General features: G+C 44.3%; 1 protein-coding gene across 3 annotated transcripts in view; it reads left to right on the forward strand.

Annotated features, from left to right (window-relative positions):
* Window positions 1-27586, forward strand: part of WDFY4 (WDFY family member 4) — a 252064-nt gene that overhangs the window by 127278 nt on the left and 97200 nt on the right. For all 3 annotated transcript variants that reach the window (XM_010854420.1, XM_010854422.1, XM_010854421.1), the window contains exons 37-39: window positions 210-331; window positions 1785-1970; window positions 2692-2828. In XM_010854420.1, the coding sequence (XP_010852722.1) occupies window positions 210-331; window positions 1785-1970; window positions 2692-2828 (445 nt within the window). The remainder of the gene's footprint in view (window positions 1-209; window positions 332-1784; window positions 1971-2691; window positions 2829-27586) is intronic.

Here is a 27586-nt window from a genome sequence, read left to right on the forward strand (position 1 = left end):
ACTTTTTTTTTTTTTTTATAGAATGCTTCTGTAAAACATCTGTCATGGAAATTGTCATAGATGCTTGCTTTAACTTGATTAGACAAGTTTTTTTTTTTCTTTTTTCATGTTGATGTGTACTGAGTTTGAAGGATAATTATTTGTAACAAAGAACAATGAAATGATCCCAAAGAAACTGGATTCATGATGAACAATCTCTTCTCTACTAGTTATCCAGAAGGATTTGGATTGGAACCCAAGCCTAGAATGACTCCTTATCATCAAGTCTTCCTTTCTCCAAATGAAGAAGTGAGAGAAAAAAGAGGGGAAGAATTCCCAAGCTTGAGTGATGGTACATTTTATTTGTTGTTTGTTTGTGGAGGAGTAGATGGATAGTGCTAATTGCTAGGGTTGCATTTTTCATTTTTTCCCCCTAAGACAAGGGAGCAAATACTATGAAAAAGATTCTTTAAAGCCGGAAGAGGTCCTAGAACAATGTAATAATATAGCAAGGTAACGTGGTAGAGAATAAAACTGGAATGATCTTTGTATACAAGAAATAGAATGGATGGATGTATGTATGGATAGATAAAGGGAAAGTTCTGTGGAACTTCGTGAGACTAAGAACTTGGTATACTAACTAAAGCCTGAGAACTTCGCTGTAAGTTGATTTAACTTCTGAGCTGGTCTCTTGACTTTTCTTTGGACCACTCGATGTGGAAACGGGTATGCTATCTCACTCAAGCCATAACCTAACCATCTCTCAGCTTTCTTCTCTAGAAAATGGAAATGAAGTAAAGCAACTCATTACTTTATAAGATACTTGGCTTACTGGATTTTATTCTTGGATTTGATAGCATCAAATCAAGTTACAGGGATTGGCAATTTGGGGGTGGGGGAGAAAAGGCAGCCAGATCCATGTATCTGAGAAATTTCTCCCTCTTGATCCAGAATGCCTCAGCAGACCTTCTTCTGCCACTTTAGCTGGCTGACTGTGACACTTACCTTGTGATATCTTGTGATGCCAGGTAGAAGGGACAAGGACCCTTATTTTCTGGTCCCAAAGCCAGTGCTAAAAACCTTGTGTGTTTAGAGTTTACTCTGCTGCAGTCTTAATTACAACATGAATACTTGCTTTCTGGGATTTAACTAGTAGAGTGGACAGAACAATGTCCATTCTCCTGGGGTGAAAAAAACAAGCTATAGAGGCTGGTACTGAAGAGGGAGCCAAGTGACCCCAAATCAGAAGACAGGCACAGTTCAGAGTAGAAGGCTAGGCACAGAGCACTAAAACTGGTGGATTTGTCCATCTCCCTGCAGATCCTGGGCACAGGATGGGCAGGCAATTGGAAGTATGAACAGAGAGGACTGGCCTGGCTCCTGGGCCCCTGTGCCCATCCCCCTGAGGGGCTAACATGAAAGTCAAGGTTCGAAGGAGCTGTTTGGGGGGAGCTACTTTGTTACCTAGAGCTTACACAGGGTATCTCTCTGTTTGGTATCTAACAGGATTGGGGATGGGAGAAAGAGGCTCATTGAGCCCATCAATCATGTTTCCCAGCTCTGGACATGTGAGGCAGGCAAGACTTGGTGGTGGAGATGGGGGAGAGGCCAGGTCACAAGGATGTTGGTAGCTATTATCCTTGTCCTATGGCTCTACATACTGACAGCTTTCTGGCTGGAGCTTGCAAAGCTGAGGTGATGTTCAAGAAAGATGCACAAAAAAGGAGCATGATATGCCATCTCCTGGCTTTCTCTGGGGGAAGCACTGAGGCTGCTCTGATCGTGCGATGTACTCTCTCCATTAGTTCAGCACAATATCCAGAAGACTGTACGGATTCTCTGGCAGCAGCTCGTGGCACAGAGGCGGCAGGAACTGGAGGATACCTTCAAAATCGATCTTTCTGTGAAACCTGGAGAGAGTGAAGTGAAGATTGAGGAGATCACCCCACTCTGGGAAGAGACAATGCTCAAGGCCTGGCAGCATTATCTAGGTCTCTGTCTACTTGGCTTCAGGGAACAGAACTTCTGAGTCTCAAAGAGCCAGGCTTCCCCAGAGTTCTACTCAGGGCCCAGAGCCTTTTACACCACACCTCCTCTCTCATCCCTTTGGTGGGTGGGATTTACATCACCGAAGCCTCATAAGTCTTTGCTCAAAGAACTAACGCTGCTTTGCATCTCAGATGAAAGGAAGGCCAGAGGTGCCAAGCAGGCAAGCAGACTCTAGTGAGAGGAAAGGGCCACATGTTGGAGCTCTCGCCTGGACTCTGGGACTTAGGGTTTTTGGTCCTGCCCTGATAGTCACAGATCCGGTTTGAAACCTTGTGCCAAGTCATGCAGTGACCTGGAGTCTCGGGTTTTTCAAGTTCCAAGTAAAAGTCTTCATCCCAAAGATATTAACATCTTTTGCATTCTATCAGTGACTCAACATTTTTACTCTCATATTAGTCAATGCCATTGTAGGAATGATGTCTTAAGTTTCATTTTAAAGAGGCCATTACTCACAAGTTATGACTCACATACTTGTTTTTAAGTTTTTCAGCATCAACAAATTCATAATGATTCAAACTTTTAGGCTAGGTTGTCTCCCTTATTGGAGACAGGCACGCTGGGCTTGTGGCCCTGGATGGCCCCTTGAGAGCCAAGCAAGCTACAGAAATCATGCGTGTCTCCATCTTAACTTCACCTCTGATGTCTTTGCTTCTCTATCATCAGCATCTGAAAAGAAGTCACTGGCCAGTCGCTCAAACGTTGGACACCACAGCAAAGTTTCTTCATGGAGTGGCAGCTTGTCCTCAGCTATGAGGCTGATGCCTGGGCGGCAGACCAAGGACCCTGAGTGCAAAGCAGAGGTGAGCCCAGACCCCTTTGCCTTAGAAAAAAAACAGCAGACATTTGCTTCAAATACCCATGTGTCATGGCTTCTCTCTCCCTCGTCCCTGGATATGATCTGCTTCCGTGTTCTTCCAAACATTCAAGAGCAATACATGTGGCTTCCCAGTAGAGCCTACATCTAGGGGAGTCAGGTCTTAGGTTAGCTTTAGCCGGAAGTTAATATGGGCACCACTTGAGTGCCAAGAGCAGCTGTTCCTTAAGGCGTTGAAATCCAAACCAATCCTCGTGACCGTTTTCTTTGAGTCAGGTGTACTGCAAGAGCCCTACCGCACAGCTCAGCAGGAGCTGGGTATGTGGGCACAGCAAAGGGGGGCAGAAGCGGTGGTGCCATTTGGGGAGACCTGGTGCTGGGTCCTCTTGACCACATGGGGATGATCCATTGGGGTTTTCTAATCCATGTCTCTAAACCAACCTAAAACTCAGCAATACCGACATGATTGTGTGTGTGTGTGTGATCGTGCATGCTGTGGTAAGGGATCTGGAGCACAGCAGGAGTTAGGGGCGTCTCTACTGCATGATGTCCGGGGCCTTAGGTGAGATCGTGGGAAAACTCACTCACACATCTGAGGATTGCTGCTGGCTCTGGCCACGACTGTTGACCAGAACACCTACACATGACTTCATCATGCGTCTTAAGCTTCCTTACTGCCTAGTGGCTGAGTTTTATATTTCCATAGTGAGGGAGAAGAAGAGAGAGAAAAATGGAGACAGGGAGAGAGAAAGGTGGAGGCCCGTTGCCTTTCATTACCCAGCTTTGGAAGCCATGCAGCATCACTTCTGCAGCAGGCCTTTTTGGTCCAGACAGGCACAAAGCTCTTCCCGGGTTCATGGGGAGGGCAAAGGTCCTACCTCCTGGCAGGGAGGTGGCAAGGTTCTGCAAGAGCACATACTACTGGAAATATTGCCGAGGCTCTCCTTGGAGAACGCAGTCTGTCATATAGTCTAATGCTGGGGTCACTGACTTACCTTTAGAGGCAGAAGGTAGTCCTTCCGTAGTCACAGCCTTAGGATCAAGAGACCTTGGGAAATTCACTTAACTCCTCTGAGTCATTTACCTCCTGACCTCCACAGTGGGACAAATACCTGTGGGAAACTGTGAGAAGGGACTCCCCAGGGAGTGGGGTGGATTGTTGGCAGATACAAAGTTGGAACTCTGCCCGTATGACTTTGGAGAGCGAGGTTGACTCCATATGCTGTGTGCTCAGAGTCTGGGTCCTGGTGTCACCACGGGTCTGTTGTCCACTGGGGTCAGTGCCTGATGGGGAGGGCCCCGTCGCTGGATGCTGGGAGAAGAGAGGAATGAGGGGCTGCCTGCAAGTGCCCAAACCTCCTGGGGAAGGGGAGCGTCTTCTTTCCAAGCTTCAGAAACAGTAGACTTCAGGATAAGCAGAGAAAGCCCAAGATGGAAAGGAAGACAGAAGATAAAATTGACCAGGCTGGCCGGGCCCGTGGTGTTCAGAGCTGAAGGCAGGCTGTGTCCTCAGTGATTGGCTTGTGGAAGACACTGCTCATTATATTTGTCTATTTGTCTACAGACTTACTGGCTGACCGGCGGAGTGAATAACTGAGGTTTCTGTGCCAGCTACATCACACAACTACTTTTAGTCTCATTTTATAGATGTGTGATAAAAATCTAAAAAAAAAAAAAGTCTGCAGAGTAGAAATAGGATCTTCATTCATAGTCTCTGCACTGCTGAGCACACACTTAGACAACTCCATAACCTCTCAGAGCTTCAATTCCTGGACTTCAAACCAGAAATGTGCTCTGCTCACACTACACAGTGTGGAAGCACCTGGAATGTATCAGTGCTTTCGAAATAGAACAATTTACAAAATTCCGATTTACTTTATAGCACCTGTGGCTCAGCCGCCCCAACCTTGGAAGCAGGAACACCCCTGCTTGTACCCAAGCACTTGCTCCTCACCAGTGCCATTCGTAGCAGCACGGGCCCAGGCCCTCTTCCCTGGGCTTTCTGAAGCTTGCTCCTCACCAGTGCCGTTTGTAGCAGCACGGGCCCAGGCCCTCTTCCCTGGGCTTTCTGAAGCTTCTAACTCCTTGACCAAGTTGATTGGTCACTGTCCCCAGGAGGATAGGTTAGTCTGGCTGGGCAGCTGGGGAAGCGACGACTGGGACACTGGGCGTGCACATGTGTTTTATGGGAACCCCTGCACTACTGATACTGCCTCTTGCCGGGTCACTGGCACCAGCACAGCTGAGCACCTCTGAGTCCTAGGGAGGTCTGTTGAGAAACAACCCATCTGAAAGAAGCTTGAGTGGACAGCAGTGTTTGGGGCCATGTCAGTTTACAGATGACTTATATAATAGCAGTTTGTTCTTGGCTCACATGGAGAGATCTGAAAGAAAGAATATTTGAAGTTGACTTTGTCTTTGGTGAAGGCAAACTGCTGAAGATGTCTTCTACAGCACTGAGGTCTCATTCATCCATTCGTTCACTCCACAAATTTTTATTGAGTGCTTATTCAGTACTCTGCTCTAAGTACTGAGATTACAGAAGGAAACACCAGCATATTTTCTGCTTCCAAAGAGACTGCATTCTAGTAGGTGAAGACAGACAATAAAAAGATAAATAAGTTTGTAATCTTGGGGTGCTAATTGCAATAAGGAACAATGGAGCAGTAAGTGAGATAGGGTGAAGAGAGAGGTGCTGGGCCACTTAGATGGAGGTGGCCAGAAGTCTTCTCTGGTACGGAGGTGTGAAAGCCCAGAAATAAGGAGAGATAGGAGCCTTGTCACGCTGGGAAAGAATGGTCAGGCAGGAAGGACCACCAGGCAAAGGCACCGAGGCAGGAGTGTGTTGGAGGTCGTAGGAGAGCAAAGGCCAGTGTGGCTGGACTGCAGTGGGGGCCAGACAGCCTCAGGGTACATGTCCCTCAGCCGTTAGTACCAGGAAGGACTGTGCTTTTCCACAGCAACTTATACAAAGGAAAACTTCCGACACGGTTATGTTTTCCTCTTTCATTTTGGCACTTGGAAGCCAGAGAGGTAAGCATGGCCCAACTTGGGTAACTGCACGTGCCCAGTGGGATAAATTTTTGCAAACACATGTACAAGCACACGTGCATTTACACGCACGTCTTCTTGGTTGAGCCCCATTTTACCTCCAGCCTATCTTTTCTATAGCTTACTCTGTCTTGTGGAATTTTGAAAGAGAAATCACTTTTGAAACAAAGTGGACCATGCTTTAATTGAAAAAGAGTAACTGCATCTTTGCTGAGCAGCATCTCCTGCCAGTAACTCAGTCTGGGATGGGTACTGTGCCTGGCAGTGCATGGAAGGTTCTTAAAGAATGTGTGTGGAGCTGCCCCGGGCTCTCCCTCCTTTGTGTGGGAAGAAACCTGCCAGCCTGTAGAGCCCACATCCATCCCCCTCCACGCTAGATGCCTTTGTTGGTAACAGAAGGCACAGCTTCTCAGGTACATACGTACGCTGTGATGCCATAGGATAAGAACACAACTATTTGCCCTGGGGTCTGTTTAATTATTTTTAAAAATTAATTTTGATTATTACAGCTGATTACACCTCAGTGAGCAATGTAATTGATATTTTCTAATGTATCCCAAGGAACATTTTGTACAACACGCATTTTGTTGTTGAAGGTTAAAGACTCCGTTATTGGTTTTTCCCTAAATATGCCCACATCATTAGTCCCTCCAGTGAGAAGGTCGCCATCTGGAAAAAGCAGCATGGAGACATTATTCAGGCACAAGTGCATGAAATTGGCGTTTCTGCGTCTTCTGTCTCTCTTCTGGAAAGAAGAGGCTTGTAATTAAAGGAGTTGGGTTTGGAGGAAACATTATTCATTTGGTGTTATTCCTCATCATGTCAGCAGCTGACGGCTCTATAGCACTGATAAATTGTTTCTTGGAGGGAGACACACAACGTCCGATTCCCAATGCCTTTTACCTAGCTTCATTTTCAGTAGAAAAGGCTTGCTTCTCGGCAGGTGAGCTGAACTTTGAGGCAAGACTGATATGATAGATGGTATTTCTTCTTTTTCTCCCCCTGACCTCCATCACAGTCCCTTCCGGGACCAGAATGTGAAGTCATGGTCTTTACCAGGGTGAAGGCTGTGGGCGTGAGTGTATTGGACATAAGTTGGGACCCTGGGCTCCCTTGAGGTCACCAAAGGCCAACTGAGGGTGCCCAGGAAGTCACTTTATTATGCCTCTCTCAACTTGGGGAGATCCAGAGGGCACACTCTGGCCAGCCATCCCTCTTCACAGCAGGTGACTTTGGTCACCTGCTCAGCTTCAGACTTTCTTGTTTAAGAATAGGTTGGGAAAACCCCAACAGCCAGTGTTGGTTTCCCAGTCTTGGCAGACGCACCTCGTTATGGGAAACTCGGTGAGGGGCTGACGGGCGTGCTGTGTACTATCTTTACTGCTTTTCCTTGGATCCCAGATTATTCCAAAACATAAAGTATGCCATCTTCTGGTTTTTGTGTTTTTTTTTTTTTAAGCATCAGCAAAGAGAAAGTGGGCACATGGAACATGGGAGCTGGAAGTCAGGTGGGAAGGGGTTGTGAGGATGAGTGGATGTGAGGAGGGGGATGGGCATGGAGGCAGATCGGGGGGCACTGGGGGTTAAGCAAGAGAATGGCATATTTCTGTTTGTACAGGTTACGTTGGAGTTTAGGGCCCTTGGGAGAAGGGACAGGCTGGGGCTGTAGCATCATTCACACAGGAGATGCTGGAGCTGCAGAGGCAGTGGCCGGAGCAGTAGAAACCAAAAAACACACAGGGAAACTGTCTAACCATGACCGGGGTTAGCAAAACAAAATGAAGTGCCACGGAAGACAGGTCCTGGCTCCAGGCCTCTTAAATCAGGCCAGGAGAATGGAGAGCACCCACGAGTGGGAGGCGTGGGAGCTGTGTGATCCAGATGTTTCCTGCGCCCTGCGGAGGAGGGGAAGGAACAAACCAGGGGACCAGCAGGTGGATGTTGGGGGCCAATTCTATCCCATAAGGAGATGGGAGCCCCTCTGGGTGGACGCAGGCCCCTGACCTGTGTCTTGTTCAGCAAAGCATGAGCTGGATTTCACCCCACTGTCCTCTTATGATTAACTGTACTCGTGTGGACAGATGTCCCATGCAGGGGCCACGTATACCTCAGCCGAGTAAACTTAGAAGGTTTATAGTGGAGCAGAAGGGTGGAGAAGAGCCGGGCTTGTGTCTGCCACATTTCCCTGGTTTTGGTGATAGCTGAGCAAGTTTTCAGCTGCTGTTTTCAAAGTCTTATATTAAAATGTTGACATGACCCATGGAGGAAAGCTAGGGTCCTATTAGAATTAACAGAAAAGAATGAGAACTCCCTGAAAGCCAGAGAAGGGCACACTGCAGTAGCTAAAACACCAAAGACAAATTTTTTGCAAGAATTTTAGGTCTGCCCTGGCAAGGACACGAAAGCACTAAGCATTTACTCCAAGGTCCCATGAGGTCTTCTAAAGGCTGCCCTGTGGGTGAGCCCCTGCCTACCTAGACGCACCAGAGTTTCCTGCAAAACGAGCAGTGCCCATGCCTGGGGCCTTGACGGTCTCCGAGACTGGTCGCTTGTGTGGGTAGGATGACCATGGTCCTGCTGCTAGCTGCTTCCCTGAATGTGTGTGCCCAGATCCACTACATCCTACCCCCGGCCATGGAGTGGCCCTGCCCCTGGCGGAGGAGGAGACGCTGGCTGAGGCCAGCAATGGGGTGATAGCTCGACTAAAAGCAGTCTTGACTCAGGTCCCTAGCAAGGAAAATGACATTTGTGACCATCCACTCTGCGAATGTTACCCACTTTCCTTTTTAAAAATCACTGTGGAAATTTTCAATCGGATATATAAGTAGAGAAAACAAAGAATGAATCCACATGTATCTATTCACCCCTTAACTTCCACAGTTTTCAATTCCTGGCCCATCTTGTCTCTTCACTATCCCTACTTACTTTCTCCTTCTGCCCGGAATAATTTTGAAGCAACCTCCCAGACATCATATCATTTCATGTGTAAATGTATTTATTTTCTCTTTAAAGAAATCATGGTGCCCAAATTAAAACTGCAGAAAAAGAAGGAAGAGTACAGAATGGAAAGCCTGAGTGGTCACTCTGGGAGTGATCAAGCCGCTCTCGGTCTTGCTTTCTGGCATGTTTGCATTCGTCTCCTGCTGCTGAGAGATTTCAGTCTTGCTGATGCTGAAGGCACCGCGAGCCTCTGAGAACCCCGCTCCCCTGTTTCGGGAAGGAGGGCGAGGTCTGATGGGACACAGCGTTTCCGGTTTAGTGTTTTGGCTCCTTCGTGTCCAGGGCTGAACAGCCCTTGAGGGTGAAGCCTCAGATTTCACTCACCTGGGGAAATGTATTATAAGTCAGGAGCGCCCCAGTGCTGGGAAGAACTTTTTGATAATAGCAAAGAATGGGCTTCGAAATGACAGAGAAGTTAAGTGGTAGAGTCCGGGGGACCAACCAAGGAAGTCAAAAAGCAACGGTGAAATCAGAAGTTAGAATTCCCAGAGATGTTCTACTGTTAATAAATAATGTCATAGTCTGTGGGTGGGTTGGAAAAGAATTTCCAGACACAGAGTATTTCAGAAAGAGTGAGTTTATTAAGAACAAAGAGCAGAAATAAAGAGGGCGTTGCAAGCATAGCAGGTAGACCTCCTAACAGGGAGAGCCGACTGTTAGAGCAGCAGACCAGCTCAAAGGAGAGCTAGCTTGTTTTTATGGCCTCAAGACAAAGAAAATTTCTGCTGGAAGGATGTCTTCAGGTGATGGGAAGGGTTTTTACCTAATATGGGGTCAGGGAGCTGGATGGTTTAGATCAGGGGGCTCATGGCAATGGTTGCTGTGGGGGTTCAGTCAGTTCCCGAGATGACCCTGGTGTGGGGCTCCGCATCTGTGTTCTCAGTACGAGGCCTTGCACCTGTGGCCTTCATATAAGGCTCCACAGATTGTAGACAAAAATCTTTAAGAGGCAGTGTGTACGTGTGCATGCTGAGTCGCTCAGTCCTGTCTATTCTTTGCGACCTCGTGGACCACAGCTCCCCAGACTCCTCTGTCCATGGGATCCTCCAGGCAAGAATACTAGAGTGGATTGCCATTTCCTATCCCAGGGAGTCTCCCTGACCCAGGAATCAAACCTATGTCTCCTGTGTCTCCTGCATTGGCAGGTGGGTTCTTTACCACTGTGACACCTAGGAAGCCTTTTAAGAGGGTGTAGGAGAGTTTAAAAATCTGAAATTCAGAAGGTCATCATGGGGACTATTTTTACTTAAACTTGTCATAAATTCAACAAGAAGTTCATGGGCAGGAGGAAAAGGACTTTTCCAGCAGGTGACTGTGCCTTTAAAGAGAGATTTGGAAACAGGAAGCCTAAATTGGGCTTCCCAGGTGGTGTAGTCATAAAAAATCTGCCTGCCAGTGCAGGAGACATAAGAGATGCGGGTTCTATCCCTGGGTTGGGAAGATTCCCTGGAGAAGGAAATGGCAACCCACTCCAGTATCCTTGCCTGGAGAATTTCACGGACAGAGGAGCCTGGTGGGCTACGGTCCGTAGCATCACAAAGAGTCAGACACAACTGAAGTGACTTAGCACAGCACAGCTTAAACTTGAGGGAAAATGAAGGCACATGAGGACTTCTGAAAGTGAAGGAGTGAGAGAACCCAGAGATTGGTGAGGTCTTGATAAAACATTCTCCCGGTGGGGCAGGAGGGCAGAAAGATAGCCCATGTCAGCACATCAGTGGAGGACTGGGCTGGAGGAACAAGCCTCTGAAACCATGGAAAAGAGGAGACCTGCAGACACAGACTTCATGAGCAATCACAATTGCTCGTAAGCCCTGCAGTGCTTGGTAGGGGGAGAAGCCTTGTGAGCCAGTAATTAAATGGGACTCTGTTAGAGGGTGGAGAAGGCAATGGCACCCCACTCCAGTACTCTTGCCTAGAAAATCCCATGGACAGAGGAGCCTGGTAGGCTGCAGTCCATGGGGTCGCTAAGAGTTGGATACAACTGAGCAACTTCACTTTCACTTTTCACTTTCATGCATTGGAGAAGGGAATGGCAACCCACTCCAGTGTTCTTGCCTGAAGAATCCCAGGGATGGGGGAGCCTGGTGGGCTGCCGTCTAGGGGGTCGCAGAGAGTCGGAACCCACTGAAGTAACTTGGCAACAGCAGCAGCTGTTAGAGGAATAAAAGCACTCAGAAATGAATGAAACTGGGTCCAGTCCCTGGATTGGGAAGATCCCCCAGAGTAAGAAACGGCAACGCACTCCAGTATTCTTGCCTGGAAAATTCCATGAACAAAGGAGCCTGGTGGGCTACAGTCTATGGGGTCCCAAAGAGTCGGACCTGACTGCGGGACTAAGCACACAGCACATATCTTTTTTTTTTTTTTTTCTTTTTTTTAGCACATATCTTTTTAAAAAGACTTTGGAAAGTGTGTGTTGCTTCTACTGATGTGAACATTGTTCTTAGACCCTCTATTAAATGGAATCTTGGTTTTCTTAATTGTGGTGGGTAAGGCTGCCAGTGACACTTTCTCCTGATGCTTTTCCCGAGATAATTGACCCGAAAAATAATGCCACCCTCCCCAGCCTGGTCTTAGGGCTCTTCATGGCATGTCTGGACTAGAATTCTTGCAGGAAGGACCTCTATTAAGCTCTGGCTGTGGTGGTATTCAGGGACAAGAAAGAGAAAAATGGTGAAATCCAGTATCTTGTTGCTTAAATCTCTGAAGTGTCTTATTTCACTGCATCCGAAAGTAAAGTCCATGTATAATGTATCATAGCCCTTGGTCAGGCATGCAGATATTCCCACAGCACATGCAAAATGGGGTTGCCCAGGGCAGGAAAGCATCCTGGTGATGGAGCTGGGGACACAGCACTGCAGACTCACGGAAATGCACCAGGCCAGGGCAACGTGTGTACCGTGTGTGTGTGTGTGTGTGTGTGTGTGTTTGAGGATTAACCCTTTAGGTTTTCTCCTAGTGGTCTGGACACTCAACCAAGACACCTCCTCTCTCAATTTCTCTTTTTGACACACACATGCACAGGCATTCATGCTTACACGTGTATATACATCCCATTCTTTTTTTAAATTTTTATTTTATTTTTAAAAATACTGTTTTATCTCACTGCACCGGGTCCTAGCCATGGCCTGGGGGACCTTTGATTTCTGTTGCACATGCAGGTTCTTAGTTGCAGTATGCAAACTCTTAGTTGCGGCATGTGGGATCTACTTCCCCAGCCAGGGATTGAACCCAGGCCCCATGCATTGGGCGCTCAGAGTCTTAACCACTGGACCGCCAGGGAAGTCCCCACATGACCCATTCTTAAAACAATAGATGGTAGAGCCCACAGGAAGGATATGTTGTGAAACAGAAGCTCCATACCACAACTGGCCACAGACTTAGGTCCCAACAACAGGGGGTTTGAAACAGCAGTCCCGTCACCAATACGTAGGATCCAGAATGAGGGGGAGGCACAGAGTGGGGCTGATGGAAGCAGTGGCTTTTCTTCTCTCATTTTAAGAGAAGCTGAAATATTACCAGGCTATCACAAGTCCTTGTTACAGGAGTTTGAAAAATAGAAGTAAATGGACAAAGCAAACACTGATACCTTTAATGATGTTTCTTTACCAAGTGCATCATTTGCGAGACAGCTTTATCTTCATAATAGAAGGATAATTAACATCACTAATTATCTAATTAAGTTCATTAAGCATCCGCCAACAGTGCACCGTGAAGCTGACATTATGTTCTACTGTCAACAAATGCTTTTGATTTCTTAGGAAGTAATTAAAATGTAAATTAGCATGTGATTATATGCACAGGGGAAGTTTTGAATCAGATATTCATTTCAAAACTGCTTAGAGCAACATAGTTTTTAGGGTTTTTATTTTCATCAGTAAAGCAGACACTTTGCTATAAATGGTATATATTAAAGTTGCCATTTGTTCAACGTTTGACTCATTGCGAGATTACAGTGCTGTATGCAGAGCGTTTAGTTGATACATTTGCTACTGCGTTTCGTGCTTTTGTGCATATTTGATCATTTTATTTAGTGTGTGTGTTTGTAACCTTTGTGTTTAACAATATCGCAACTGATTTTTTTTTTTTTTTCTGGAAACTTTCTGTTACTTAAATTCTCTGGCTGAGCTTGCCCTTTAAAGGCATTTTAGGTCAACTCTTTCGATGTACTTTTTCCATTTGGAGAATAATCAATGACTTGCTCAAAGCATGTGTCCCTACGCGCACAGGGCAAAGGGGAGTTGCCCCGATCAGACGTGTGGTCTGGACTTCTCGGTTGCAGATTCACATTGTTCTGCTTTCTCAGGGCAGCCCCTTGGTTTCTGATGAAATGGACCTGTGGTTGTGCTGAATATGGTAACCTTGTTGGATTAGGACCTTTCCTGAAACATCACAGTCTCTAGACATTTGCTGGAAAAGCGGCTCCCAAGATAGAAGCCACCTTGCCCAAAGCCCCAGAGCTTCCCTCCTTCAAATGATCCTGAAGGAAGCCTAGAATTCCCATGCTTTACTAGAGCTTACAGTTTACTGTGAGCTCTCAGCGCCCATCATACCACGATCGTCGTCTTCTCCCATGAGGACCCTGGGCCGTCTTAGCATCTAGCTGATGTCATCCATTCAGGGAGGAGGAGAAGTCTCTTAGGATACTGAACCTCTTACATTACTTCCTGGATAATTTTTTCCAGGGATGGATTTAGGTGGTGATAGATCCAGGCCCCTCGGTTATGTAGGTACAAGATTTCAGATGAATGCAGACAGAAATACAGAGGCCTAAGACAGACTGCCTCTTGTCCTCTTGAGAGGATCAGTGTCAGAGCTTGGCCACGAGTAGAGCCCGATGACCTGCTAGCTAGTCATCCCTGTGGGTGCTGGTATCCCTGGAGTCCAAGCAGAGAGAGGCTGGTGTCCTGGGGCCTGGGGTGGGACAGACATCATTGTGCAGTGACTGGCGGTGGATTGAGGCCAGCCAGACTACAGTGACACCACGCTGAGAACTCACTGGCACGGGGCCAGGGATCCACATAGGGATGGGCACTACTGGGATTGATCCCCAAGCTCTGCTGATAAGCCGTGAGCTGTGGTGTAGTCTATGTTGGCCTGGGAGAAGGGCACCATCTTTCCAGAGAGGGCTTCTCTTTCCAATTCATGCAAAGGACAGTGGCTAGGGTAGCAGAAACCCTGACCTGACTAGGGGATCCTTCTGCTAAAATTGCTCGATGGTGACCTTCTCCTAACATGTAGCAAGTACCCACCTCAACTAGCACATAGAATTTCTCTATCAGTGTTATCAACTGTTTACTCTTAAAACTTAATGTGGTCTGCTATATCATGACTTACTAAGAATGCAAAGGCCACAGAATAAAAGAACATTTAGTACTGACAATAACTTACTTGGTCCCATGGCTGGCTCATGGTCCTGCCTCCCGCTGGCCACTGTAACCGGCAGTAAGGAATGGCTCCACCACCGTACTGCACAGAAGTGGAGCACACCAATGCAGTCAACACCGTATCATATGTAGTTCAACAGCACGTGGATTTATTGAAGATATACTAGTCCTCACTAGGAATATAGAGATGAATAACACAGGACCTTACGTTTAACAAATCCTTGAAGTCCAGGTATTTATCTCCCTAGCTAGATTATATCTAAGAAGAATTACAGTAGATGCATTTCTGAAAAAAAATGTAGATAGGTCAATATTTTATAAATTAATAGATCTGAAATTTGCTTAGGAATTTGGCAACTTGAAAAATCCTGGGTTGAATTCTTTTGAAAACTAAATTCAGTCCTTTACTTTGGAGGATAATTATACCTAAGAATCTATTTTGAGGTTCAGTTTTTACAGATTAGATTTCCTAATGTGAGGTATGCCGGCATTCCAAAAACTTATGTTGTGGTTGGGGTGGGGTAACATCATTACAGGAAAGGCTTTCAACTTTTAAAAATTATGATTTTGGCTGGGGAAAGCACATCTTTTGATTATTTATTCCTCTAAATTTGAATATGTAGAACTTAAACGTATTCATTGGTGTGGAATGCTTCAGCGTTCATAAGACAGAAATGTCCCAAACTATATAAATGATAAAAAACGGCAGATGGTCGTGGGGTGGAGAATCAGTCTGGGGCCCTCCGAGGCTCTGCTGCCATCACAGCCGCCAGCCCCTCAGTCCCAGCTCGGCCGCGAGGCGCCTGCTGCGTGAGTTACAGCCGCCTTCTCGCCCTGGGACCCATCTATTATGAGAAACCATTTTGGTTAATTAAAAAAGTCTTTCAAAGTCTCAGAACAGGAAGTTCTGAAATTTTCTTCTCATCCCTGTTGTCCATGGGGGTTGGTACAAACTTGGCTCCAGGCCTGTCATGGAAGGAAGTGGGCCTGGACGTGGAGAAGGGAGTGGGGACAGCCAGAGAGCGTGGAGTCCAGGCCTGGGAGGTCTCTCAGGCGTTCTTGGATGCTAAAGTATCTACTGGTTTGATTAGGAGTGGTAGGAGGAATAGCTGAGCTTGAGCATCAGATGGATTCTTGCAAATGGTTCCTGACTCACAGACTTCTTTGTCTGGGATCTGGTGTGTGGGCTAGGGGCAGACTCGTGAATGCCATAGGTTGTAAGTGATAATAAAGCTGAGAGGGAAGGGTAGCTGTTGAACACCTGGGGAATGAAAACTCCCGAAAAGGACTCGGCTAGTGCCAAGGCTTGATGGTGGGCATGAGTTCATGTGTTTGAGAACAGAGGGAGGTCAGTGCAAGTGGATCACAGACTGAATGTGGAGTGGTCCAGGAAGAGGGCGGGAGGGGCCAGCTGTCAAGGGTCATGTCAGTTTTCTAGGCGTCACAAAAGCCTCTGTGTCTGTGACTCCATCCGCACATGCATCTCCACCACTGTCTCTCTCTCATCTACTGAACACTCAGCTGTGATCTGGACCTTCCCTCCTTCAACCTTCCATGCACATTCATGGCTCTTCTACCGTATCCCAGGACACTGGCTTAAGGCCAAAGGATACTGACAGTAAAAAGTGTGTCCCTGACCCTCTAGGTAGGTGAAATAATTACAATGTTAACAAGCTGAAGTTGAGCTGAGACTTGGAGGAGGAGGAGGAGGATGAAAAGGAGGAAGAAGGATGTGAAGGAAGCTCAGTGGTGACAGAGGGGCCCCTCCAGATGCAAAGGAACTGTCGTGGGTCAGCTGTTGCCTTTGTATTATTACTGGAGTATCATATCCTGTTTATGTTGATCCCGTGTATGTGTTTATTTATATTCTGACTCAATCCCCAGAGGATTTATGGTATCTAATGTGATACATGCAATAAAATGAGGAAATGAAATCAGGAAAAATAAAACTCGAAGAAAGTCAATTCCTAGGGAATTAAGATCATAAATACGTAGTCCATAACGGCTTACAGTCAAACATCTACAGCATGCCTGAGCTTTCTGGCTGTTATTGTGGAGTGGGAGGCAAGATAGTTTATATATTTATTCCTCACCTGTCAATTATGCTTCTGCCAAGGAGCAGAGAACAGGGACATAGGGAAAACAAAGCTGGTGGTCCCTCCCAGAAGCCTACTGTGCCCCATCACACCGTCATGGCAGCCTCATTGTGAGCTCTTAAAGATCAGGTCTCATCATGTCATGTTCCTGATTAAAAGCCATCATTTGTTCCTACACTGTCCAGAGGAGGCCTCAGACCCATGACCACAGTGCAAGAAGCCTGATCCTCACTGTTTTTCTGAGTTTCCTTCCTGTGACAATCTTGCACACTTCCACATTTTATCATAATGCACCCTGTCTTCTCCCATCTCTACACTTGGGCAAATGTCATCCCATCTGCTTGGAAGAGCCTGCCCCTTCCATTGGACCAATTCCTTCCCCTGTGCTTTAAAATCGCTGTCCCTCCTGAAAGCCCTTTCCAGCCTGGCCATGACCGTGTGGTCACAGTTATCTACTTTTCACTCACCATGGCTGCGTCTATGCAGGACCAGCCTAAGGGAGAGGGAAGGGCTGGTGTTGGTTATGTTACCTGTGAGTCATGTGCGGCCAGCACATGACTGGCAAGTCCCGGTGTGGTTCCCCAAGAGAGCCACGGTGAGCGGATATGTGCAACATCCTGGTGCACAGGGATGTGTACAGTCAGGGCTGCCGTCTGGAAGACCCTGGTGTGGGCCTAGATTGTATTCAGTCCTGTCTCGAGAGCTCAGGCTAAGGGTTCTGCTCTAGATGTGGCCTGTGATCGGCTGCTGCTGGTCAAAGTGGCCTTGTCTCTCTCCTTACAGCCTAAAGAGGGAGCCTTGTCCATAAGCTCCAGCTAACCTGTTACTTCTATCTGCATTGCCAGTTCCAGCATCCAGACTCTCAGTGATAGGCATTATTTGGAGTCAAGGAAGCTGTATTAGTTTGCCAGGGTTGCCTTAGCAAAGTACCATGGACTAGGGGCTTCACCAACAAACATTAATTTTATCACAGTTCTGGAGGCTAGAAATCCAAGATCAAGGCGTCTGTCTGCAGGTTTGGTTTCTCCCCAGACCTTGCTCCTTGACTTGTAAATGGCCTTCTTATCCTTGAGAGCATCCCTGGGAACTCCTCCTTTTTTAGGAGGACACTGTCCAGACTGGAAAAGTGCTACTCTAAAGGCCTTCGGTTCAATCACCTTTTTAAATGCTCTGTCTCTAAAGTATAGTCACACTCTGAGACACTAGGAGTCAGGGCATCAACATATGGGTTTGGGGGGAACATAATTCAGTCAATAACAGCAACCTCAATTTCACTGTGTGTCCAGGGGGAAAGTGTTTCCATGGGTGGCAGTCTCCCAGGGTAGATTCTCACATTCATCTCTCACTCAGACCCTAAGTCACTCACAATTCCTAAGCTTCTGCTTCTGCCCAAGAAGGTTTGGGTCTCCATGAGCCTCACCTCTGAGGATGAAGATGACAGAAACTTGCGAAGACCTGGCAGAGTTCAGGAAATGTCAGCCTGCTGACACTTCTCATCTGTCTGAGTCTTACAGAGCCTCTGATGCCCAAGGAAGAGACAAAGAAAAGGGAAGGTGGCTTTCTTGAAAAGACCCAGTGCCTGCAATTCCAAAGCTTTTGTCTTTTGCTACACAGGAGTTTTTTTTTTTAAGTAGTCAGTCTCCACGTACTCATGATGATTGAATTTAATAAAAACATCACAGTTCAAAAAAGACAAATTAGAAACCTCCATTCATCTCAGAAATTAATATGTGAGTGAATTTAACAAGAGATGAATTGCGCTGTGGTGATCTGGTCCCTCTTCACCCACTCTGAGCACCAGTTGTTTGTCGTTATTGCTGGAAATGTGATTATTACTCTGGTATGGCTCGACATTTATTAAGAATCCAGGGGCTTTGTCTCCAGAGAAGAGAAAAGTGCAATTATCTGGGCATTTGGAGGAAAAAGCATTTTCTGGCCTGAGTCATCCAAGTAACCTTCCTCCGCAGACACCTTGACCACAGCTTGCTGCAGACCCAGGCTATTCTGTCCCTTGGTTCCTATTTGCCTCTTTCATAACCAACTGCTAATGCTCGGCAGATGCACACGTAGGTGTTATACAGGACTTGCCAACAAACAGGGAAAGCAGTCCATTGTTTTCTCATTAACTGCTTCTGTCATCTAACTAAAAGCAGGTTTCCACCAAGAACTTATTTTTGAAGGCAGATGATAGATCAGCCTTTATGTAGAGAAGGGATAACAGAAAAGTTACATAGGCAATCTGTTTATTGAACATTTCACAACCAGGAAAACACAGAATTTCAGGCGGGTTTAAACGTGGCGGTGGGAGTGAGTGCCAGAGCTGCCCCGCTCCTGACTCTTGTTCTTTGCAGATCTGGATGTCTTGTCACTGGCCCTCCTGGGTCTCATGAATCCTGACCATGAGGAGTGTTTCACTCCAGGCGGGAAGCGACCAGCTGCAGAGAATTTGTCTCAGAGAAGTGACAGATCTCATGAGCTTCATTTCAGTCTCGCAAACTTTTACCTATTGCTGTCTCCATCTGCCAGGCCACTGGGGACAGAGACGGACAATGTCCTTGGAAAGTTTATTCCAGTGGGGATTCAGGTGAGGAACCCAGTCACTGTGACATGGAGCAACAGCCTCTGCAGGGTTTACCACTCTGCGTGGGGCCCTCAGGGGGTGTACTAGGAACGAGAAGAGTATTCCTGATAGTTACTGGCTATACCATAAGAACAAAGGACTTACACAGACACAGTTTCCTTGGTTGCTCACTGCCACCCAGCTGCTGGCACTGTTAATCCAACCCCTCAGCCTGTACCAGTGGAGGAGAGGTGACCAATGAGTGACCAACATGGCCAATGAGAACATGGGCCCTATGGTGGAGGAAGCCTCTTCCAAATCCACAGTTCACGCTTGGCAGGATGAAGGGGAGGGAGATCGCCTGAGTTTAGCTTGAGCCTGTCACTTATTTCTCTGGCCAGAAAAAGGAATCTGGATTTGACACTAAAATCAAACAGTGTGGTTATTGCTTTTCCTTTATGGATCATTAGTGCATATTTAGAAATCTTAAACAATTATAAAGACAACTGCCTGCGGTGGAATCATGTTATATGGAGTTAAGTTTTAAAGCCTCTTAATAAAATGAAAATCAAGTTGGCAAAGATACTGCTCAAAGTCCCTTCGATTATTGATAGAGAATAATAGCATTTGTGGCTTGGTGTATTCTCTGCCACCCTTTTGCACATCCATCAGCAACTTTCCCGCCATTTGGGGAATGAATTACTATTTCTCTGTTAAAGTGTCTGGCGAAGTGATTGGCTTGTGCAGTCTAGGGGGAACAAGACTTACCAAAAATTATTTATCTTCAAGCACGAAAATTATACTCATTACAATGAATTGTTTACATCCAAGAAATATGTGGAACCATGTCCAACTGAGAAAACAGACTCATCTATTCCATCTCAGTTTCATCATGGGACTTAGGTGGCAGGGTTGTGAGAATTCCACTGTATTTTTAATACATTTTTTATTTTGGAATACTTTCCATGTACTTTTCGTATTTATATTCAACACCTCCCTATATCCTTCACCCAATTCCCCCTGTTGTTCCTGTTGTACATTATCATAGCACATTAATCAAAGTTGACATTGGTACATTACGAGTAATGAATCTCTAGTCATATTTGGCTTTCACCAGTTTTCCCGCTAATCCGAGAATCAGTGCAAGGCACCACACTGCATTTGGTTGTCACGCCTTCTTAGTTTCCTCTGGACGCTGACAATTTCTCAGACTTCAGTTATTTTTATGACCTTGACAGTTTGGAGCAGTACTGGTCAGATATTTTGTAGAATGTACTTCAATGTGGGTCTGTTAAACATTCTTCTCATAATTATCCTGAGGTTATGAATTTTTGGAAGGAAGACCACAGAGGAGACACGTCCTTGTCATCATACCGTATCGGGTCAGGGGTGCCTGACACCCACACAGTATCATCACTGGTGATGTCAGCTCTCATCACATGGTCACGATGGGGTCTGCCAGATTTCTCCACTGTAAAGTTACTATTTTCCCTTCCATCCTCTATTCTTTGGCAGCAAGTTGTTAAGACCAGCCCATTCTTAAGGCAATTAAGCTCTGCCTCCTGACAAGGAAAATATCTATACACATTATTCTAAATTCTTCTGTTTGAAAGGTTTGTCTCTTTCCCCCCTAATTAATTTATTCAATCTTTTATTTATATCTGTAGAGACTCATCCATATTTATTTTATAATTTGGGTTATAATCCACCAAGCTTGTTATTTATTTTGTTGCTCAAATTGTTTGAGCTTTTTGCTCATAACATTTAATTGATCTCACACTTGCTTTCACTTAGCTCTCTGATCTTTTTTCACTGATCACAAATACGTTTCAATGCAATTCTACTATAACCCTTCCTATATATTTCATGTGTATTATTCAGGAAAAGTTACATTACAGTAACAAACACTCCCAAAACTGACTGCCTTAAAATAGCAAAGGTTTACTTCTCACGTGTGCCACACTGTGAGTTGTCATGAGTCTCCTGTGCCTTAACCTCACCCAGTGACACCAGCTCAGGGAGCAATCATTTAGAACTTTGAGCACTGCCGTGACAGTTGAAAAAGAGCTTAGCAAATTGAGCCTGAGCCCCTAAAGTTTCACCCTCCTCCCTGGCCTTACCTGGCTCAAAGGTGGCAGGAAAAGCAGTTACGCCATGTATCTGCAGGAGGAAAGAACTCAAAATATTTAGCGAAGAGCATGAATGATCCGCACCCTGTGTTTTCTTTCAGTTTCCTTTTCCACGCAAATCCAAACACATTTAATTGTTGTTAGCACATTGTTTTCTAACTTCATTTTTAAAAATCTCGATATATCAAAAATCTGGTTCCATATCATCAGAACTTAGTTGACACCAGGGCTGCAATGAATGGTTGTATGGGTTGTGCACAAAGGCATGTGGCCAGAGTGGCAACAGGAAGCTGAAACCCAGCCTTTGTCCCACTGTTCAGCGTAGCCGTGCAGTTCCGGGACAGCGTCTGCTCAAAGGGGACACGCGTGCTGTGTGGACTAGTGGTGACCTGAGTGGGTGTGGTTTGTGGTGACTGCGTGATACCTGACACGAAGGATGAGCCGTCCCCTCCTCGTGCTGATACTTGGATTGTTTTATTTTGCGCTGCTATAAACAGGATGGTGGAAAACGTTGTTTAGTGACTATCTGTGCATTTATTTTAGGGTTTCCTTGGAGTAAGTAACTAGCACTGAAAATGGTGAGTCAGAGGATGAAAATGACATGCATATGCGTCAACACAGGTAGATACGCTGGCATTTCTCACCACTGAGTTCAGTCCCAGACCACGCCATACTTGGCTGGAGAGGCCAGGGCTTACAACTGTAATTGTGGTACTAAGTTTCCGAGCAGGATCTGAGGGCTTGCGTTTAGATACTGGCTTTTCTCTTTTCTGGCTAGGCTATACAGCTGTGATTACAGGGCTAATGATGCTTTAAACAAACAATATAATGACTGTCATCAGTGACAGCAGGAATTTCCTATGGGAGAGCTTGAACAGGAGGGTCACCAGCAGCTGGCCAGCCCCAGGGGTGCTCCTGGCAAAGGTGGGTACCACCAAGCTGAGGTCGGCTCACTTACAGGTGAGCTTCCAGATAGGCTGTGCCTTGGTTTCCGTTCCAAGGTCTGATCTGTATCCTGTAGCCAAACCCTGCCCTAAGGAGGCACTGGGACAGCAAGGCACAGGCTCTTTAAACCAGACCTACTTTGCCTTTCAAATCTCCAAACAGCCCTCTGAGGCCCTTGGTTCTACTTCAAAGGTTCTCAAACTCTTTAATACACAGGCAGTTGCTAAGCAAAGGCTATTTTGCTCCAATAAGCAATGCAGAGCTCTGCTCTAAATATGTCCCCCATCGATGTGTCATATTCACTGCTGCCCAGGCAGATGAGCTTCTGCCCTTGAACCAACCCAGATCGTCCTCCTCCTGTCTCCACATCCTGAGCGTGACAACTTTCCAGGGCATGAAAGTTCTTAGAAATCACTAGCAAAGCAATAATTTGTTTAGTGCTGTGGTGACATGCAAGGTGGAAGCCGTGCGCGAGGAAGTCTTGTGGTGGCCTAAGTCATCTTCTGGTGCTGCCAGCTCCTGCATTGTTGGGGTCCCCTGTCCTCAGCTTCCTCTTCTGTAAAATGGGAATCATCATCATATAGATTTGTCAGGTGGCTAAATATTAAATGTGGTAATGCATATGGAAACTCCTTTGTCAAGTGCTATGGGCACATTAGTTATTGGATGGAATGCTGAGAGAGCAGACCAAAGGATAACAAATATCTGGGCTACGGACACTCCTATATACACCATTCAGGTGCCCTTGGTCAGGTCCCTCTCCCATCCTCCTAATCCACTATTCCAAGCCTTCACCTGCTCACTGCTCAAGGGAAGCAGAGCCAGCTTTTCCTCTACTTCTTCAGTGAGATAGCACATTCCTGTTTGACAAAAGCTGCTCTGCGTCCAAGTTCCCCCAAGAGTTCTGTTCTCCTGCTGCACATCTTCAAAGTATCATATTAGGAAAAAGACTGGGCTTTTGCCTTAAATGTAAAATTAGTCAAATTTGTCAGCATTTTATGTCATTTGCAGTGCTCATAATGATTGTTACTTATAAATGTGCATAAACATGTAACAGCAATATTAAGGAAAATTTTGTAAACAAAAAAAGAGAGAAAGAAAGAAATCACCCTATTCCCACTACTCCAAAACATTAACTGGGGTTTTAAAATTATATTGTTTTCATAGTTTTGAGTCTTTGTTGATAAACACTTTTCTATTTTATTGAACTATGAGACACATAGAAAAAAGTGTTCAAGTCACAAATATACAGATTTAAGCATTTTCATGGACTGAACTTGTGACCACTGCCCAGCTTAAAGAATACAACATTAATGGCTCTCCAGAAGCACCCCCAGCTTCAGGCCCCATTCTAGTCTCTAGCACCTTCTACCCTCACAGTAGACAATTTCCTGGCAGCTGACATACATCGGCTTTCTACATTGTACTTTTATGTATATGAAATAACGTGTACACGCTTCTTTCTGTTTTTTTTTTTTTCACTCCAAACTATGTGATTGATCCATGTCATTTCATGAAGCAGTAGTTCGTTTTATAGTGACCAAACAACATTTTCATACTGTTCTCAAACTTTTTGGTCTCAAGATCTGTTTACCCTCCTAAAAATTATTGAGATTTCAAAGAACTGTTGTATCATATAGATTGCATCTATTGATATTTAGTGTGTAAGAAATGAAAACAATTTTTAAATGACACTTATTAATTCATTTAAAAATAGCAGTAATAAATCTATACAATTTATATGTAAGCATAAATAACATTTTTTAAAAATTATATATTTTTTGAAAATTGTGAAAAGCGTAGTTTTGTCTTATATTTTTGCAGATTCTTTAATATCTATCTGGCTTAGTATAAGGCAGATGGATTTTCATATCTGCCTTTTATTCAATTAGTTGTAATTCTTTTTTTCTTTTTTTGGATGAAATAAATGAAGAAAATCTGATCTTTCACAGATATGAAGTTAGAAAATAAAGGAGTATTTTTTGGGGGGCCATGCTGTGTGGCTTTGTGGGATCTTAGTTCCCTAACCAGGGTTTCAACCCACACCCCCTGAATTGAAAGTGCAGAGTCATAACACTGAACCACCAGGGAAGTTCCAAGAAAGGAGTGTTTTAATAAACCTTTCAGAAAATTATAGATACTATTCTTTGATACTACACCAAAATTCAACAAGTAGTAGTTTCTTGGAAGTTATTTGAAACTTTTATCAGTGAGATTTTTGTACTCTGTTACAGTAAATGCATTTATTATCTTGCAGTTTGAATGGATATTTTAACCCATACATGATTTGGAACATGCGTATAACAAACAGTGAAAATATTGGTTCCCTGAGTCGAGAGATCTCCCAAATGTTGATATGTTTCATTGTGTAATATGGAAAAATCATATTCATACACCACCAATCAGAAAAATATTTATCTACTGAGAAACTGTCACGCTCACAAAGGCAGTCACAAGTTTTCCGACACTCTAACATTTGAGATTTGAAAGCCCAGAATTTATTAGGGGCCACGAATCCTGTCAGTGGTTTAATTTTATACGACAGGTTCATTTTGTTCATTTTCAAGAAAATATCTGCCAAACGCCCAGGTCTTCATAACTTTAGTTTTGTCTGCCAGTCATTCTTTCAAGGGCTTCCCAGGTGGCTCAGCAGTAAAGAATCCACCTGCCAATTCAGGAGACATGGGTTTGATCCCTGGGTTGGGAAGATCCCATGGAGAAGGAAATGGCAACCCACTTCAGTACTCTTGCCTGGGAAATCCCGTGGACAGAGGAGATTGGTGGGCTACAGTCCTTGGAGTTGCAAAGGAGCTGGACTTGACTTAGCAGCTAAACAACAACAACAACAACATTCTTTCAAATAAAAATGATGTCCTATTGCAAAAGTAGCTAGTTCAGCTCACAGCTCTAACAATTATACAGATGCTTTCCCTTGAAATGACCACTATGGTCTTTGGTATTCAGAAGTGTTTTATGTAGATTTCCCATTTTATCACATAGACTATTAAAAGTGTATTCAAAGACTGAGATTTCATAAAATTAATCCTGCACTTTTTCATCAATGACATTCTTAAGTGAAGATTTTTTTTCCTATGAGTTCCTACTGATGAGGACTATGTACAACGATTACTGTACAGTTGGTGCCAATGTCTTGGTTTGGACTATGGAAATTGTTTTACTCATCATGGCTTTTGGATCATCAATGCACATATCAGCACAGTGAAAAAAGGCAAAGGTGTTTAGTATTTTGAAGATAGTTTTGACCTCACAGATCCCCTGAAAGGGCATTAAAGAGCCACTAGGGATTCATGGGCCACATTTTAAGAACCATTACCATAGAGGATATAATATATGACTATATCATAATTTATCTGTCTAGACTATTCCTGATGGAAGTTTGCATTTTTCCCACTTGGGGACTACTTCAAACACTGCTGCTATGAACACTCTCACATGTCTTCTGGAATACACAGGCATGAATTTCTGTTGAGTATATACCTAGAAATGAAATTGTTGGTTCACTGGGTATGTATATACTCATCTTTTAAGACACTGCCAAACCATGCTCCAAAATGGTACCAATTCAGCAGTGTAAGGGAGTTCCAGTGGCTCCATGTGATAATCGAAACAACATTATTAGCTATTTGAATTTAGATATTCTTATTGTGGTTTAATTTATATCCTCCAGATGACAAATGAAATTGACCTCTTTGTTATATTTGTATTGGTCATTGACATCTTTTTTAATGAAATGCCTGTTCAATTTTTTCTTTTCAAAAATTTTCCACTGAATGTCTCTTTTTTTATCTTATTGATTTAAAATAATTATATGTGTTCTCTGAGTTAATTTTTTTTTCAAATGGTGAAGATAGAACCCTCAATGACTTTTTAAAAAAATTTAACTTTCTATTTTAAGAATTGTAGATTCACATGCAATTTTAAGAAATGATACAGAGAGATCTCATATAACTTTTACCCAGTTTCCCCCAGTCGTGTCATCTTGCAAAACTGTAATGTAGCATCGCAGCAAGGAATATCTCCACCACTACAAGAAGCCCCTTGTTGCCCTTTGGGGTTGTTTTCTCCCTCAGCGTGATTCTGTGTGGATTCATCCAGGTCGTTGTATGTATCAACAGTTCATTCTTTTTTATTGTTGGGCAGTGTTCCACATTATAGATGTTTCACAATTTCTTTAATTATTCACCTATTTAAGGTCATCTGGGTTGTTTCCAGTTTTTGTCTGTTATGAATAAAGCTGCTATAAACATTCATGTACAGATTGTTGTGTGAGTATAAGCTTTTCTTTCGTGGGATAAATCCCCAGAGGTTACAGCTTCTGGATCCTATGGTGGTTGACTGGACTTTTTAAAAAATCTACTGACTTGTTTTCCACACATTCCCACCAGCAATGCATGAGTGATAAAGTTTCTCTGTATCCTCACCAGCATTCGTTGTTGTCATCTTTTAAATTTAACCATTGGATAGAAGTGTAGTGGTATCTCATTGTGGCTTTTATTTTCATTTTCTTAATGGATATTGGTATAGAACACGGCCCTCATGTGCTTCGTTGCTGTGTTCATATCTTCTTTATGTCTATTCATATCTTTTGCAATTATTCTAGTAGACTTTTTTTGCACTTAAGTTTTGAATTTCTTCATATATTCCAGATATTAGTCCTTTGATGGATATGTGACTTGCAAATATTTTCTTCTAGATTGTAGCTAATTATTACATCGTTTTTATATCAGTTTTGTGGAGCAAAAGTTTTAATGTTGATGAGATCAAATTCATTAATTTTTCCTTTTCTGAATTGTGTTTCTGGTATAAAATCTGAACACTTTAGCAATCTGTAGAATGAGAACAATAAAAGCATTCATCTTTGTTTTCAGTCTTAGAAAGGATTTATTGTTTTGCGTTAAATCTAATGTTAGTTGTGAGTTTTTATAGATGATTTTTATCAGGTTCTCCTCTATTCCTAGCTTTCTGAGAGTTTTATAGTGAATGAGTGTTGAATTTTTTCAAATACTATTAACATCAATTGATATGATCATGGAGAAGGCAATGGCACCCCACTCCAGTACTCTTGCCTGGAAAATCCCATGGACGGAGGACCCTAGTGGGCTGCAGTCCTTGGAGTTGCTAAGAGTCGGACACTACTGAGCGACTTCCCTTTCACTTTTCACTTTCATGCATTGGAGAAGGAAATGGCAACTCACTCCAGTGTTCTTGCCTGGAGAATCCCATGGACAGGGGAGCCTGGTGGGCTTCCATCTATGGGGTCGCACAGAGTCAGACACGACTTAAGTGAGTTAGCAGCAGCAGCAGCAGCAGATATGATCATGTCATTTTCTACTTTAACCTACCAATATGGTAGATTACAATGATTGCTTTTGGGGTATGTACCAGCTGTGCATTCCTGAAATAAACTCCATTCTTTCATTGTATGTGATTATTTTTATGTATTGTTCTATTTGCTAATATTTTGTTTAAAATTTTTGCATCTCTATTTGTGAAAGTTAGGTTTATTTTCCTGTAGTATTTTTGTCTGGTTGTGACATAAAGTTATAAGAGTA

Source organism: Bison bison, unplaced genomic scaffold (assembly GCF_000754665.1).
Source record: "Bison bison bison isolate TAMUID 2011002044 unplaced genomic scaffold, Bison_UMD1.0 scf7180017864341, whole genome shotgun sequence".
NCBI lineage: Eukaryota > Metazoa > Chordata > Mammalia > Artiodactyla > Bovidae > Bison > Bison bison.